Source organism: Sphaeramia orbicularis, chromosome 17 (assembly GCF_902148855.1).
Source record: "Sphaeramia orbicularis chromosome 17, fSphaOr1.1, whole genome shotgun sequence".
In the NCBI taxonomy this organism is placed as follows: Eukaryota; Metazoa; Chordata; class Actinopteri; order Kurtiformes; family Apogonidae; genus Sphaeramia; species Sphaeramia orbicularis.
The window spans coordinates 19,154,284-19,169,403 of record NC_043973.1 but is presented as its reverse complement, the minus strand read 5'-3'; the positions used below and the strand labels follow the sequence as shown (position 1 = coordinate 19,169,403).

Here is a 15,120-nt window from a genome sequence, read left to right as displayed (position 1 = left end):
AGAGAAATGAAATTCTTACTTTGCGAGTTCCCTTCACACGATAAATGTAAACAGTTAAACCAGGGGTGTCAAACTCATTTTCGTTCAGGGTCCACATTCAGCTAAATTTGATCTGAAATGGGCTGAACCAGTAAAATAATAACATAAGAATATATAAATAATGTCAACTCCAAACTTTTCTCTATGTTTTAGAGCGAAAAGAGTACATTACCCTTATGAAAAGGTTTCCATCTACAAACTATCCTTTCAAAAGATGTGAATAACATGAACAAACTGAAAAAATAAGTGTAATTTTAACAATATTATGTCTCAGTTTATCATTAACACATGTACATTAGAACTTATAAACACACAAAACATTTAATAACAGGAAGAATATTGTTAAAATTACACTCATTTCTCTTAAGAAATTTCAGGTTGTTCATATTTGTTCAGGTTATTCACATTTTTTGTGAAATTATACTTTGTTTTAGTGTAAATACATGAAAATATTTACATTTACAAAGAGAGACATTTGCAGTTATCATTATTTCTATGTTATTATGATTGTATTTTACTGGTCCCGCCCACTGGAGATTGAATTGGTCTGAATGTGGAACCTGAACTAAAAGGATTGTTAATATTTTAGTGTAATTTTTGCATTTCACAAATTCTTCCCAAGGGCCGGACTGGACCCTCTGGTGGGCCCAATTTGGCCCCCGGGCCACATGTTTGACACCTGTGAGTTAAACTAAACTAAACTAAACTAAAATAATGGAAATAAACAATACAGTCAAAGGGGTCATATTTTGCTAAACTCACTTTTATTAGTCTTTGGTACATTTATTTGTGTATTCGGACCCTAATAGTTCAAAAAGTTTGAATTTGAACCCTCCAGGTGCTGCAAAGCTATCTTTATATTCATTCTGGCAAAAATCGAGTGGCTTTCTACAACCCGTTTTAATTCTTGCTTAATTTGTTACGTTTTATAACTTGTTACGTCATGACATTTGCATATATAAGGTCAAGAACGAACATTTCTTCAGGCACGCCATAATTGTTTATCAGTAGCAGCGGTTGTACTCCATACTGAAAATATGTCCAAACTTTGAGCCGATTACCTAAAATGTTCAGTTGTTGGTTGTATTAACGAACACAAGTGGTTGAACAGGACAGAAAGCATGGACAACAACCTGGAGGGGGTGGGGCATGAAGTGGCTCATTTGCATTTAAAGGGCCGGCGCTCAAAACGACCTTTCTGGTGTCATTACTCAGAAATAGGGTTGAAGATGGACCTGTGGAGTTGAATTAATGAAGAATTCAGACCCAAGCATAGCATTTACAGTTTATGTAGACCACAGGGCAATGTTTTAAAATGCATAATTCCATTTTAAAAAGCAATATATCACTCCTTTAAAACTATTTAAATTTTAACTAAAACACAATACAGGAAATAAAACTGTACACTGAGCAAGGAAAAATAAATAAGTAACAAAATGAAGCCAGTACTCTGTGCAAAGAGTAAGTAAAAAATAAAGATTGATTGATAGTGCAAGATACAAAACACTGTCAGTAGTACCCTATTGACTAGAGGCGTTCACCTCAAATGGGTTACAGACCCAGAGGTTCTCCAGAGCAGCTGCTGTCGTGGATTATATCTCCCTTCATGACGGTTGAATAACGGCTTATATGTGGTGCCCAGATGTAAAACTGATTTATGATCTCTTAGCATTCTTTCAGCCCTCACCTCTTTTTTATTCACTCAGTCTTTGATGTTGGGTAACCTGAGGGCAAGAGAAGGGGCGTGGACTAAATCTGACTCCCATGGCTCCATTCAGCCCATAAACCCACATACTGTTGGCCTCATTATTATTAACAAAACTGTCCTGGATTCTCTTTAAAGTGCTGGTTTTGGTACAGTCTTCATTCAAATTCTATTCGCAAGGTCCATATTGAATTTTTGACATCTTATCAATTCAATACTGATTTATTTTAACCTCCTGAGACCTAGTAAGTAAACATTTTCACCATTTTACATTAAATAACTGCCTTAATCGGAAACAGCATGATGCAACATTTTTTCAGATACATTTATTTAAAAAAAAATAATTTAACGTCCTTTTCAGTGGACTTTTATTTCTTTTCTTTTTTTAAAGTAAAGCAGTGACACTCTTGTCCACTACAGAGGACAAAAATGCATTGCAGGGTCTCAGGAGGTTAAGGATATTTCAGCTATTACACAAATTATTCTTGGAAACAAAAGACATTTTATGACAAATAAAGCTGTAAATCATATTAAGGCAACCCTAACATGGTGCATCATACAAAATATTATCCCATCTATCCATCTATCCCTAAGTCACAGGGCGGCAGCACCTCTCACCGATCACCTCCTCTAGTTCTTCTACGGGAGACATCGAGGCATTCCCAGACCAGCCAAGACATATAATCCCTCCAACGTGTCCTGGGTCTGCCCCAGAACCTCCTCCCAGTTGGACATGCCCCAAACACCTCACCAGGGAGGCATCCAGGAGGAATCCTCACCACATGTCTGAACTATCTCAGCTGGCTCCTCTCAATGTGCAGCATCTCTCAAACAAGGTTACTATCGTTAACGAAAACTAACGAAATGAGGAAAACTAGAATTGTAAAAACATTTTCGTTAACTGAAATAAATAAAAACTATAATTAAAAGAAAAAAATGATAACTGAAACTGTATTGTGTGCTTATAAAACTAGCTAAACTGTATAAAAATTATGGATAAAATTCCCTTTGTTTTCGTCTTTGTCAACATCAGATTGATATGAAAGCGATTTATTTCCCTCAACCAATTTTAGCTGCTGGCACCATATGATATTTAACAGTCCGTCACTTCTCGTCACTTGTCATTTACAGTCGTCTTCTGGTCCCCACTCTACCTGGAAACATGGAGACTAAAGTTGGGAGAAAACAGCAGAGTCCTGTCTGGGATTTATTTGAATACAACAGCGAAGAAGAGAAAACATATGAAAAAACTAAAACTAAACCAAAACTAAGCATTTAGAAAAAAATTAAAACTAATAAAAACTTGCAAACCTGCTCTAAAAACTAATTAAAACTAACTGAATTAGAGAAAAAAAAAGTCAGAACAAAATAAAACTAAACTAAAATGAAAATCCAAAACTATTATAACCTTGCTCTCAAATGGCAACAATGTTATTATTTGCATCAAATATTGACAACAAACAAGGTACAATAATAACCTAGACTGTATTTAACTTGACCACCAAGTGCCAGTTATTTGATCATCAATTAATCAAGTAACTGGTAAACAAAAAAAAAGTGTAAATCTCTTAACTTTGTACAACTTTGCTTCTCTACCATCGTGTTATTTTTGGGGAAACACTGATCATCATTTTTCACCATCTTCTGACTTAATTTATAGCACAGGTGTCAAACATGTGGCCCGGGGACCAAAACCGGCCTGCTAAAGGATCCAATTTGGCCCGTAGGATAAATTTGTGAAATGCAAAAATTACACTGAAGATATTAACCGTCAAGGATGTTAAAATCATTTTAGGTCAGTTCAATCTAAAGTGGGTCAGACCAGTAAAATACTATCATAATAACCTATAAATAATGATGAATAATATGTTTTCTCTTTGTTTTAGCGTAAACAAAGTAAAATTACACAAAAATATTTACATTTACAGACTAACCTTTTATAAAAATGTGAATAACCTGAACAAATAGGAACGGCCTGAAATGTCTTAAAAGAAGTATGTGGAATTTTACCAATGTTCTGTCTGTTACTAGATGTTTTGTGTATTTTTAGATCCACTGTGATCTGTAAGTTGTGGTGAACATGTATAAATGATAAACTATGGTGCAATATTGTTAAAATTGCACTCATTTTTCTTGAGAATTTTCAGGTTGTTCATATATTTTTATGTTATGCTCATGTACGGTTCATAGATGTAAACATTTTCATGACGGAATTTTACTTTTTTCACTCAAAAACACAGAGAAAACTTTGGAGTTGATATTATTTAAAAGTTCTTATCCTATTATTTTACTGGTCCGGCTTTTTTACTGGTGCCCACGTTATATCATATTAGTCTGTATGTGGCCCCTGACCTAAAATGAGTTGGACACCCCTGATTTATCGTTAAAGATGAAGTTTTCCTCAAGATTCAAATGAAGTACAAAATGGTTTTCTTTAACCCTCCAGTATCCTGTCCAGCAAGGCCCTTACTAAGCACCAAGTGTACCTTTTTGGCACACCTGTGGAATAATGTCAAAAAAATTTTCATGCAGTTTGTTTTTAATTCTTTTCCACTTTTTTCTATTTCATCAACTTGAGCCGTAAATAAAAATAGCAAATACTCAATAACTGTCACATTTTTTAACCCTTTAAATGCCGTGTTTGTCATTTTTTGGATGCAAAAAACACAAAAAAATTTTTTTTTCAATATACTACATAAAAAGTGGATCACATATTATTTGATTTTTGCAGCCTGGCATATGTCAATGATTAACTCCAACACTGGTTAATTTGCATTATTATATTTGGCGCTAGGTCAAATGTTCAAAAATACTAGCATCTGTCACCAAGTGTACGAAAAAGGCACACCTATAAATCAAACTATTAAATATTATATATTGATTAATTTTTCTGCTCTAATTTGATTTTATTTTTGTAAATCAAGGTCAGCCCTAATCATACATATCAATTGGAAGATACACACACTTGGGAGACAGATGCTAGTCTTGTAATTTTCTTTTGTTTACAATGTGCAAATTTTAGTTGGTGGCCAGAATTTTAAAGATCATGCAAAAATGAACAACTTTTGAATTCTAACCTTATTTAAATTGTGAAAAATAATATGAAGTTTTTTAACACGATGTGCAAAGTGTGCCTAAAAGGCGCACCTGGATACTGGAGGGTTAAATCCAGTCTCTGTGTATTCCTCCTCTTCTTCTTCTTACTACATCTGCCCATTTCTTCTGAACCACTCACCCTCTCACAGACACACACATGCATCTACTTTCCTCACATTTCTCACACTCCGTCCCAGGAACTTTTGAAACTCTGGTAATTCCCTTCTCTTCCATCTTATGCATTTTGTGCTTTCCTTCTTGATTTTATTATACAGACAGCTCCATCTGGTAATTATGAACAATCCACAGAATGCTACTCACACACAGGAACATATGCAGACAAGCTCCCATCATGCCCTGCCCTCTCCTGCAGGTACATGTAACACTCATTGGCGCTGAAGGCTATGCAAGTTTGAATGAAAGCTGGCAAACTGTGAGTGTGAGTCACTGTACACACCCAACTGTGAGGAGACACCATGGTGGGACACAAGTACACACAGGCAAACATTTAAACACGTTGTTACGATAAGCGTGAGTAAACTCTTAGAGGAAAAGACAGTTGCTACCAGCGAGATTATATCTGTCTATCTCTATCTTGTGCCTCGGGGTTATGAATGTATTGAAGCGTATTCAGAACTCGCTGACGTTCTTTCAAATGACTGACAACAAGACAACGCCTCAGCTCTCAGCCACAGCATGCATCAGCACCGTAAAAACACACCAAACACACACACACACACACATACTGTATGTGCACACGTGTGAATGCACAAGTCAACAGTGAGAGCACATTCCCCCTCTGCAGCAGCCGAACGCTGCTTACACAACAAATGTGGCTCCCTGCTCAAACATGCACAACACACATTTCAACTTGTATTGAAATAAGACCCACCAAGGTTACAGAGAATACACTCAACTATTTACTCAACTATGTGGAATATAATTAGACTTTTCTGAAACTATCGCTAAAAGTACCAACTGTAAATGATATATTTTCACTGGATATTTACCAAGGTTATAATAGTTTTGGATTTTTCATTATAGTTTAGTTTTATTTAGTTTTGACTTTTTTTCTCTAATTTAGTTAGTTTTAATTAGTTTTTAGAGCAGATTTGCTATTTTTTATTCGTTTTTGTTTTTTTTCTAAATGCTTAGTTTTATTTTTTCATATCTTTTCTCTTCTTCGCTGTCATATTCAAATAAATCCCAGACAGGACTCTGCTGCTTTCTCCCAACTTTAGTCTGCATGTTTCCAGATAGAGTGGGGATGAGAAGACGACTCTAAACCACAAGTGACGAGAAGTGACGGACAGTTAAATATCATATGGTGCCAGCAGCTAAAATTGCTCGAGGGAAATAAATCACTTCTGTATCAATCTGATGTTGACAAAGACGAAAACGAAGGGAATTTTATCCATAATTTTTATATGTTTTAGTTAGTTTTCTAAGCATACAATACAGTTTCAGTTAGTTATTGTTTTTTTTTTTTTTTTAATTCTAGTTTTTATTTATTTCAGTTAACAAAAATGTTTTTACAATTCTAGTTTTCATCATTTCGTTAGTTTACGATACTAACCTTGATATTTACCTGCCCATTACCTAAATACACGGTTTCCCCAGTGTTACTTTTGTGGCAGTTCCCAAATAAATTTCTCTCTCATATTTAACCTTCCTTAAGTGATTTATCAGCATTTATTGTAATATTATCTTCTGTATTTTGTGTCTTTTCAGTGAAAATCTGGTATTTTCCCCACACTTAATTTACTAATCATGTAGATGTTCATAAAAGCTCAGAGTAAAGTTGAGGGTTATTATATCAAAAACAGAGAAAACTGAAGAAAAAGCAACCTTTTCAGCAAATTTGTCATTAACCAAGTGTCTCCATCCACTGTAATTTATCAGACTCCATGGGTTTTACTGGTGATTCAATGTTGTAGAAGATGACGGTGTTTCCACGGTAAATATGGAGCCTCTGAACGCTGAGAATACATTTGAGCGTTATCATACCAAAAACAGAAAAAACTTGAGGAAAAAGTGACCTTGGATAAGGCTAAAGACGTTCATTTTGTCGTCTGTTTATGTAAATATAGTTTTTTCTTTTGTTCAGACAAGGAATAGTTTTTAGTTTTTAGATGTTACCTGCTTGACAGTTTCGGCTGTCAAACTGTCTTCTGAGGAAGACTGGAGTCACAGTCGAAACTGTCAAGCAGGTAACATCTAAAAACTAAAAACTATTCCTTGTCTGAACAAAAGAAAAAACTATATTTACAAAAAGTGACCTTATCAGTAAAATCTATCATTAACTGAACAGAAAACCAAGCATTTCCATCCACTGTCGTTGACGCAACTTCATGGTTACAGAGAATACACTCAACTATTTACTCAACCATGTGGAATATAATTAGACTTTTCTGAAACTATCGCTAAAAGTACCAACTGTCGGGTCTGTAAATGACATATTTTCACTGGATATTTACCTGCCAGTTACTTAAATACACAGTGTAACCCATAAGGACCCAGTGTTACTTTTGTGGCAGTTCCCAAATAAATTTCTCTCTATATTTAACCTTCCTTAAGTGATTTATCAGCATTTATTGTAATATTATCTTCTGTATTTTGTGTATTTTCAGTGAAAATCTGGTATTCTCCCTCACTTAATTTACTAATCATGTAGATGTTCATAAAAGCTCAGAGTAAAGTTGAGGGTTATTATATCAAAAACAGAGAAAACTGAAGAAAAAGCAACCTTTTCAGCAAATCTGTCATAAACCAAGTGTCTCTATCCACTATAATTTATCAAACTCCATGGGTTTTACTGGTGAGTCAGTGCTGTAGAACAGGGGTAGGCAACCTGTGGCTCCGGGGCCACATTTGGCTCTTGGGCCCTTTTCTAGTGGCTCCATGTGGCTTTGTCAAAAAACATATAGAACTGAATAACACTAAGGCTTTTTTTTCCACATTTTGCTCTTATTGTCAGAACCATAAAGTCAATCTGATGTTATCCAGTTGTAAAAATGTGGCGTATACTCCAAATGAATAGTAGAGTACTTTGTATTTTATGACACTGACGATATTCATCTGTATTCTCTATTGCAAAGAAAGTATTCACATACCAGTAAATTTTTGCTGCACAACACAATCATGGCATTTTCTTTAGTGTAGTTCTGTAAATGCACCAAAACTTTGATTTATTCTCAACATATTTCATGCAAACTAGTCCTAAAGCGCTTCTTAAACAGTCACCACTTTGAGGTAAAATGTATAGGGATATGTTTTGGATCAAGACAATTTTGTTTTTCTAAAATGGCTCTTTAGATTGTAAAGGTTGCCGACCCATGCTGTAGAAGATGACAGTGTTTCCACGGTAACTATGGAGCCTCTGAACGCTGAGATTACATTTGAGCGTTGTCATACCAAAAACAGAAAAAACTTGAGAAAAAGTGACCTTATCAGCAAAATCTATCATTAACTGAACATAAACCAAGCATTTCCATCCACTGTCATTGATCCAACTCCATGGGTTTTACTGGTGATTCAATGCTGTAGAAGATGACAGTGTTTCCATGGTAACTACAGAGCCTCTGAACGTCCATATGGGTCATATCTGACGACCATGAAAAGATGACAAACTGTATTTTACACCAATTATTTACATGTATTGATAGGATTAGTGGATCAACAGGGATTAAACAGTTTACGTCAGTGGATGGTTTTGGTAGACAGTGGATGTTTGGGTCTTTATGAGTAAATTTACTAAGGGCTATGGTGCTGATATAGCTTCATTTGTTGAGATTGTTGTCTAAAATCTAGACATTTTGTATAATTTTGGACCTATTATTACAATATTTAGAGCATTGCTGAAAGAAATGTGATATAAATTGTTGCTAAATTTCACATATAATAGATCAAATCCCTTTTAAAAGATAATTACCTGAAAAAAAAAAAACAAACCCGCTGTTTATTGGTGTCTTTATACTCTACAGAGGCAGTAAACAGTGAAAACCCTGCAAGAGCTGAATAAAAATCAGGACAACCCAGAATCTGAGCTTATATATCAGAGGTGTCAAACATGCGGTCTTGGGGCCAAAGGGTCCAATCCGGCCCCTGGGATGAATTTGCGAAATGCAGAAATTACACTGAAGATATTAACAATCAAGGACGTTAAAATCATTTTAGGTCAATTCAATCTCAAGTGAGTCAGAACCAGTAAAATACTATCATAATAACCTATAAATAATGAAAACTACTTTTTTTTTTCTCTTTGTTGTAGTGTAAAAAAAAGTAAAATTATACAAAAATGTTTACATTTACAAAAATGTGAATAACCTGAAATTTCTTAAGAGAAGAATGGGGAAATGTACCAATATTCTGCCTCTTACTAAACTTTTTGTGTATTTGTAGATCCACTGTGATCTGTACGTTGTAATAGATATGTATAAATGATAAACTAAGGCATAATATTGTTAAAATTGTATTGATTTATTGTATTGTATTGAAACAATTTACTACCGGGCAATATTCAAGAAATGTTTTGTGAAAGAGAGGGAGGCTATGACTTACGGGGAAGATTAAATTTAAAGATTCATAAAGTACGCACTACATTAAAAAGTTTCTGTATCTCCATTTGTGGAATAAAACTATGGAACAAATTGTGTGTGGAGATAAAACAAATATCGAATATAATTCCGTTTAAAAAAAGATATAAAGAATTGATTCTTGAGAGGTACAGTATTTAATAATGACAATGATGCCTGTTTGTTTTGTTTGTGTATGATAGTGTACTGTTAAATCTGCTGTAATTATTGAAGAAAATGTTTGATTTGTTGAGTTTGTATGACCACACTGGCATGAATATAATGTTGTGGATAATTCAGTTGCTGTACTATGGATTGTTGTGGTACAATGCTAAAATTAGGGCAATAGTATAGGTTAATTGCTGTATAAAGTTAATTAAAAAGGTGTAAAAGGACTGAGGGGTAGGACTAAATAAGTTTATACTTCTTCCTACTCCTTTTCAACCATGCAAAATTCAGACTTGTATGTGCTTGAAGATAGATTCTGTCCATTTAAATGTTATTTTGTTTATGTCTTAACTTGCTTTGTTTTGTTTTATTTTCTTTGCATGTTTGTAATAAAAAAAAAGAAAAAAAAAAAGAAAAAAAAAAAATTCTTAAGAATTTTCAGGTTGTTCATATTTGTACGCTTCGTAGATGTAAACATTTTCATTACGGAATTTGACTTTTTTTCACCCAAAAACAGAGAAAAAAAACTTTGGAGTTGACAAAATTTATAAGTTCTTATCCTTTTATTTATATTATTTTACTGGTCTGACCCACTTTAGATCATATTAGGCTGCATGTGGCCCCTGAACTAAAATGAGTTTGACACTCCTGTTATATATTCTTGTTATATTTGACTAGTCCTTAATCACTGACATGCAGAAAAGAAACCCACTTAATAACCTATTAATTTGGATAATTTGGCTCATAAATCCTAAATAGTTACTAAATTATCAAAATGTTTAACTCACTTACAATAATTTTCAGTCAACACCCAGCTCCTGAGAAGTGTTTTAGATCTGAATAACCGCTCTAACAGTTGGATTATGGGAATTATCTCCATTGCTCTTTTCCATTGATTCCAGCTGTGTTGTTTTGTTTTTTTTTTCCTGTATTTAACTGAACAACCTGAAGCAGGGGAACTCTGTGGCTTTGGTCTCATGCTGATCACCACGTGTCATTCATTTAGGAAACAGTCCAGAAAATTTGGAGTAGGTTAACACACTGCAGTGACCTTTGGGCTACAGCAGCTTACCAATAAAACTCCTCTTGGGGCACAGTTTAACCCTATTTGTTCATTAGCACAAAAAAGAAATGCCTACTTTATGGTATGTTCTAACAATACTGCAACAGCAACTGTGCAAGGTGACTATCTGTACTTTTGTGGCATTTTATGGAGTATTATCTGAAAAAATACTTAAACCATAAAGACCCGGTGTTACTTTTATATCTTTTTTCTCTATATTTAACTTTTCTTAAGTGATTTATTACTTATTAATTCTGTATTTTGTATATTTTTATTGAACATCAGGTATTTTCCTATATCTAATTTACTGATCCATGTAGATGTTCATAAAAGCTCAGATTAAAGTTCAGGTTATTATATCAGAATCAGACAAAACTTTATGGGCCATGTTTAAAAAATGTCTAATACTGCTCCTCATACATTAGTTTCAATATCACCTTTAATTCATAAAGACCCAGCGTGACTTTTGTAAGAGTTCATATATGAATTTTTCTCTGTATTTAACTCTTTCTTATATGATTTAGCACAATATATCACAATATCATCCTCTCCATTTTGCATTTATTTCAGTGAAAATCAGGTATTTTTCTGTATTTATTTTACTGATTATGTACTTTGAGATTACCTTTGAGCGTTATCATACCAAAAAACAGAAAAAACTTGAGAAAAAGCAACTTTTCGGCAAAATATATCATTAACTGAACATAAACCAAGTGTGTCCATCCACTGTCATTGCTCCAACTCCATGGGTTTTACTGGTGAATTAATGTTGTAGAAGATCGAGGTGTTTCTGCGTTCAAATGGATCATATCTGATGACCATGAAAAGACGACAAACTGCATTTTACACCATTTACATGCATTGATAGGATTAGTGCAGGGGTGTCAAACTCATTTTCGTTCAGGGGCCACATTCAGCTAAATTTGATCTGCAGTGGACCGAACCAGTAAAATAATAACATTAGAATATATAAATAATGTTAACTCCAAACTTTTCTCTATGTTTTAGAGCGAAAAGAGTACATTTACATTATGAAAAGGTTTACATCTACAGACTATCCTTTCAAAAGATGTGAAAAAACTGAAAAAATAAGTGTAATTTTAACACTATTCTGCCTCAGTTTATCATTTACACATGTACGTTATAATTTACAAACACAAAAAACATTTAATAACAGGAAGAATATTGTTAAAATTACACTCATTTCTCTTAAGAAATTTCAGGTTGTTCATATCTGTTCGGGTTATTCACATTTTTGCGAAATAATACTTTGTTTTAGTGTAAATACATGAAAATATTTACATTTACAAATAGAGACATTTGCAGTTGTCATTATTTCTATGTTATTATGATCATATTTTACTGGTCTGACCCACTGGAGATTGAATTGGTCTGAATGTGGAACCTGAACTAAAAGGATTGTTAATATTTTAATGTAATTTTTGCATTTCACAAATTCATCCCAAGGGCCACACTGGACCCTTTGGCGGGCCAGATTTGGCTGCCGGGCCGCATGTTTGACACCTGTGGATTAGTGGATCAACAGGGATTCTAAATGTTAGATCAGTAGATGGTTTTGGTCGCTGGTAACTGCTTGGGTCTTCATGGGTTAAAATCAGCTTAGTTCAGCCTCAGCTCAGCTTCCTAGAGCAGGGGTGTCAAACTCATTTTAGTTCAGGGGCCACATTCACCCCAGTATGATCTGAAGTGGGCCAAACCAGTAAAATAATAACAGTAAAAAAATCAAAATAACATTAGGATAATGTTTACATCTACAATGTTTCCTTAAAAATCTGAATAACACAAACAACTTGAAAAGTCTTAAGAAAAACAAGGGCAATTTTAACAAAATTCTGCCTCAGTTTATCATTTACGTATGTGTGTTTCAACTTACATTACAGTTACAAATACACAAAACATTTGGCAACAGGCAGAATATTATTAAAATTGCACTTATTTCTTTGAAAGCAATTTCAGGTTGCTCATATTTGCTGAGGTTATTCACATTTTTTTGCTAATATAAACATTTTGATGTAATTTTACTTTTTTACACTAAAACACATAATATTTTACTGGTTCTGACCCAATTGAGATCTTATTGGTCTGTATGTGGAACCTGAATTAAAATGATTTTGACACCACTGACTGATAGTTTCTTCAGTGTAATTTTTGCATTTCACAAATTCATCCCATAGTTTGTAAATGTAAATATTTTCATAATTTAACCCTCCGGTATCCGGGTGCGCCTTTTAGGCACACTTTGCACTTCATTTTAAAAAACTTCATATTATTTTTCACAATTTAAATAAGGTTAGAATTCAAAAGTTGTTCATTTTTGCATGATCTTTAAAATTCTGACCACCAACTAAAATTTGCACATTGTAAACAAAAGAAAATTACATGAACAGCATCTGTCTCCCAAGTGTGCCTAAAATGCACTGTTTCTTCCATTTGATATGTATGATTAGGGCTGACCTTGATTTACAAAAACAAAATCAAATTAGAGTAGAAAAATAAATCAATATATACTATTTAATAGTTTGATTTATAGGTGTGCATTTTGGCACACTTGGTGACAGATGCTAGTATTTTTGAACATTTGACCTAGCGCCAAAAATAATAATGCAAATTAACCGATGTTGGAGTTAATCACTGACATATGCCAGGCTGCAAAAATCAAATAATATGTGATCCACTATTTATGTAGTATATTGAAAAAAAATATTTTTATGTGTTTTTTGCATCCAAAAAAAAAAAAAATGGTTTGTTTACATTACAAACACTGCATTTAAAGTGTTAAAAAATGTGACAATTATTAAGTATTTGGTATTTTATTTACGGCTCAAGTTGATGAAGTAGAAAAAAGTGTAAAAGAATTAAAAATAAACTGTATGAACTTTTTTTTTTGACATTATTCCACAAGTGTGCCAAAATGCCACACTTGGTGCTTAGTAAGGACTTTGCTGGACAGGATACCGGAGGGTTAATGTTATTTTTTGCACTAAAACAAAGACAAAAATTTGAAGTTGTTAATCCAAGATTTTTTTGTCTTAATTCAAGATTTTTTCTTACTTAATTGAAGATTTTTTTTTTCTTAATTCAACATTTTTTCATTAATTCAAGCAATTTTTTTTTTTTTTTTTTTTTTTTTTTTTTTTTTGCTTAATTCAGTTCAAGACTGTGGAGTTTTTAGCTTTGCAAATCCATCCTAAGGGCCGGATTGGATCTCTTGGCGGACCGCATTTGGCCCCCGGGCCGCATGTTTGACACCTGTGTCCTGGAGTTTAGACTGACTGTTCTGATCTGATCTGAGGTCAGTTTTTATTTAACTATTCTACCCTGAATAGCTTGCCTCTTGATGGCAGCTCGCCTTTATTCACAGTGACAAATCCCTCTGAATCAGTGCCCATTAAAATGTCTGCAATGATTCAAGGAGATGTTTGGGCCAAAGCTGGTTCAGGTCTCACCTAAAAAAAACACACACACACGCACACTGGGAACATGCGCGCAACGGTGCGTAAAGTTGCGCAAAATCTGTGCAATAAAAACTCACAAATAAGTAACCTGGAAGGAAAGACTCTCAGATTAACAGAGTGGAATAGGAAACTCCCAGCAGGAGAATGGAAGCTGATTATTTGGAGTGAACAGTGTTTGGAGAACAGTTACCTGCCACTACCTGCAAGTGGGACTTCATCTCCAAAATACAAACACCCATGATGAGACAATCTGCTGTGAGGTTATTCCTAATGTTATTTTAACGGCATGGAAGTAAAAACACGTCTGATTCTGGAACACTCACATTCTTTTATCCACCGGCTGAAGCTGCCGGTGCATGGCGAGGGAGAAGCCGAACAGACTGCCCCGTTCCCCGTCCCTCTGCAGGACGTTGTCGGTGTCCAGGTTGAAAGCAGACAGTCTGCCGCATCCCAGCAGAAACACAAGGAACAGTCCACAGGTGACCCTCAGCTCCATGGGCATACGGTTAAAGGAACAAAAATAAAAATAAAAAAAAAAAAGCACGCACGCACACAAAGAAAAAAAAAAACAACAGAAAAGTAGATCTGCAGAGGTGCGTCCTCAGAGCAGGAGGAGCAAAGTGCGACTGAAACTGAAGGACTGAATGTGTCCACTTCAACTGTCACCGCCCCTCCCACCGGCCTGTGCTGACACACACACACACACACACACACACACACATATACAACACTACATAACACTACACAAAAACAACACAACACTACACAACACTAAACAACACTACACAACACTAGAATAACACAACACTACACAAGAACAACACAACACTACACAACAGAACACAACACAAGAACAAAACTACACAACACTACACAACACAAAAAACAACACAACACTACACAACACTACACAAGAACAACACAACACTGCACAATATAACAACACTACACAACACTACACTACACAAGAACAACACTACACTACACAACACTACACTA

General features: G+C 34.5%; 1 protein-coding gene across 2 annotated transcripts in view; it reads right to left on the bottom strand.

Annotated features, from left to right (window-relative positions):
• Window positions 1-14,700, bottom strand: part of LOC115437589 (integrin alpha-6-like) — a 56,378-nt gene extending 41,678 nt beyond the window's left edge. The window contains exon 1 of one of the 2 annotated variants that reach the window (XM_030160868.1): window positions 14,445-14,700. In XM_030160868.1, coding sequence (XP_030016728.1) covers window positions 14,445-14,623 — 179 coding nt within the window. In that variant the 5' untranslated portion in view covers window positions 14,624-14,700. The remainder of the gene's footprint in view (window positions 1-14,444) is intronic. The other variant, XM_030160869.1, reaches the window with a different exon arrangement.
• Between the last annotated feature and the right edge of the window lie 420 nt (window positions 14,701-15,120).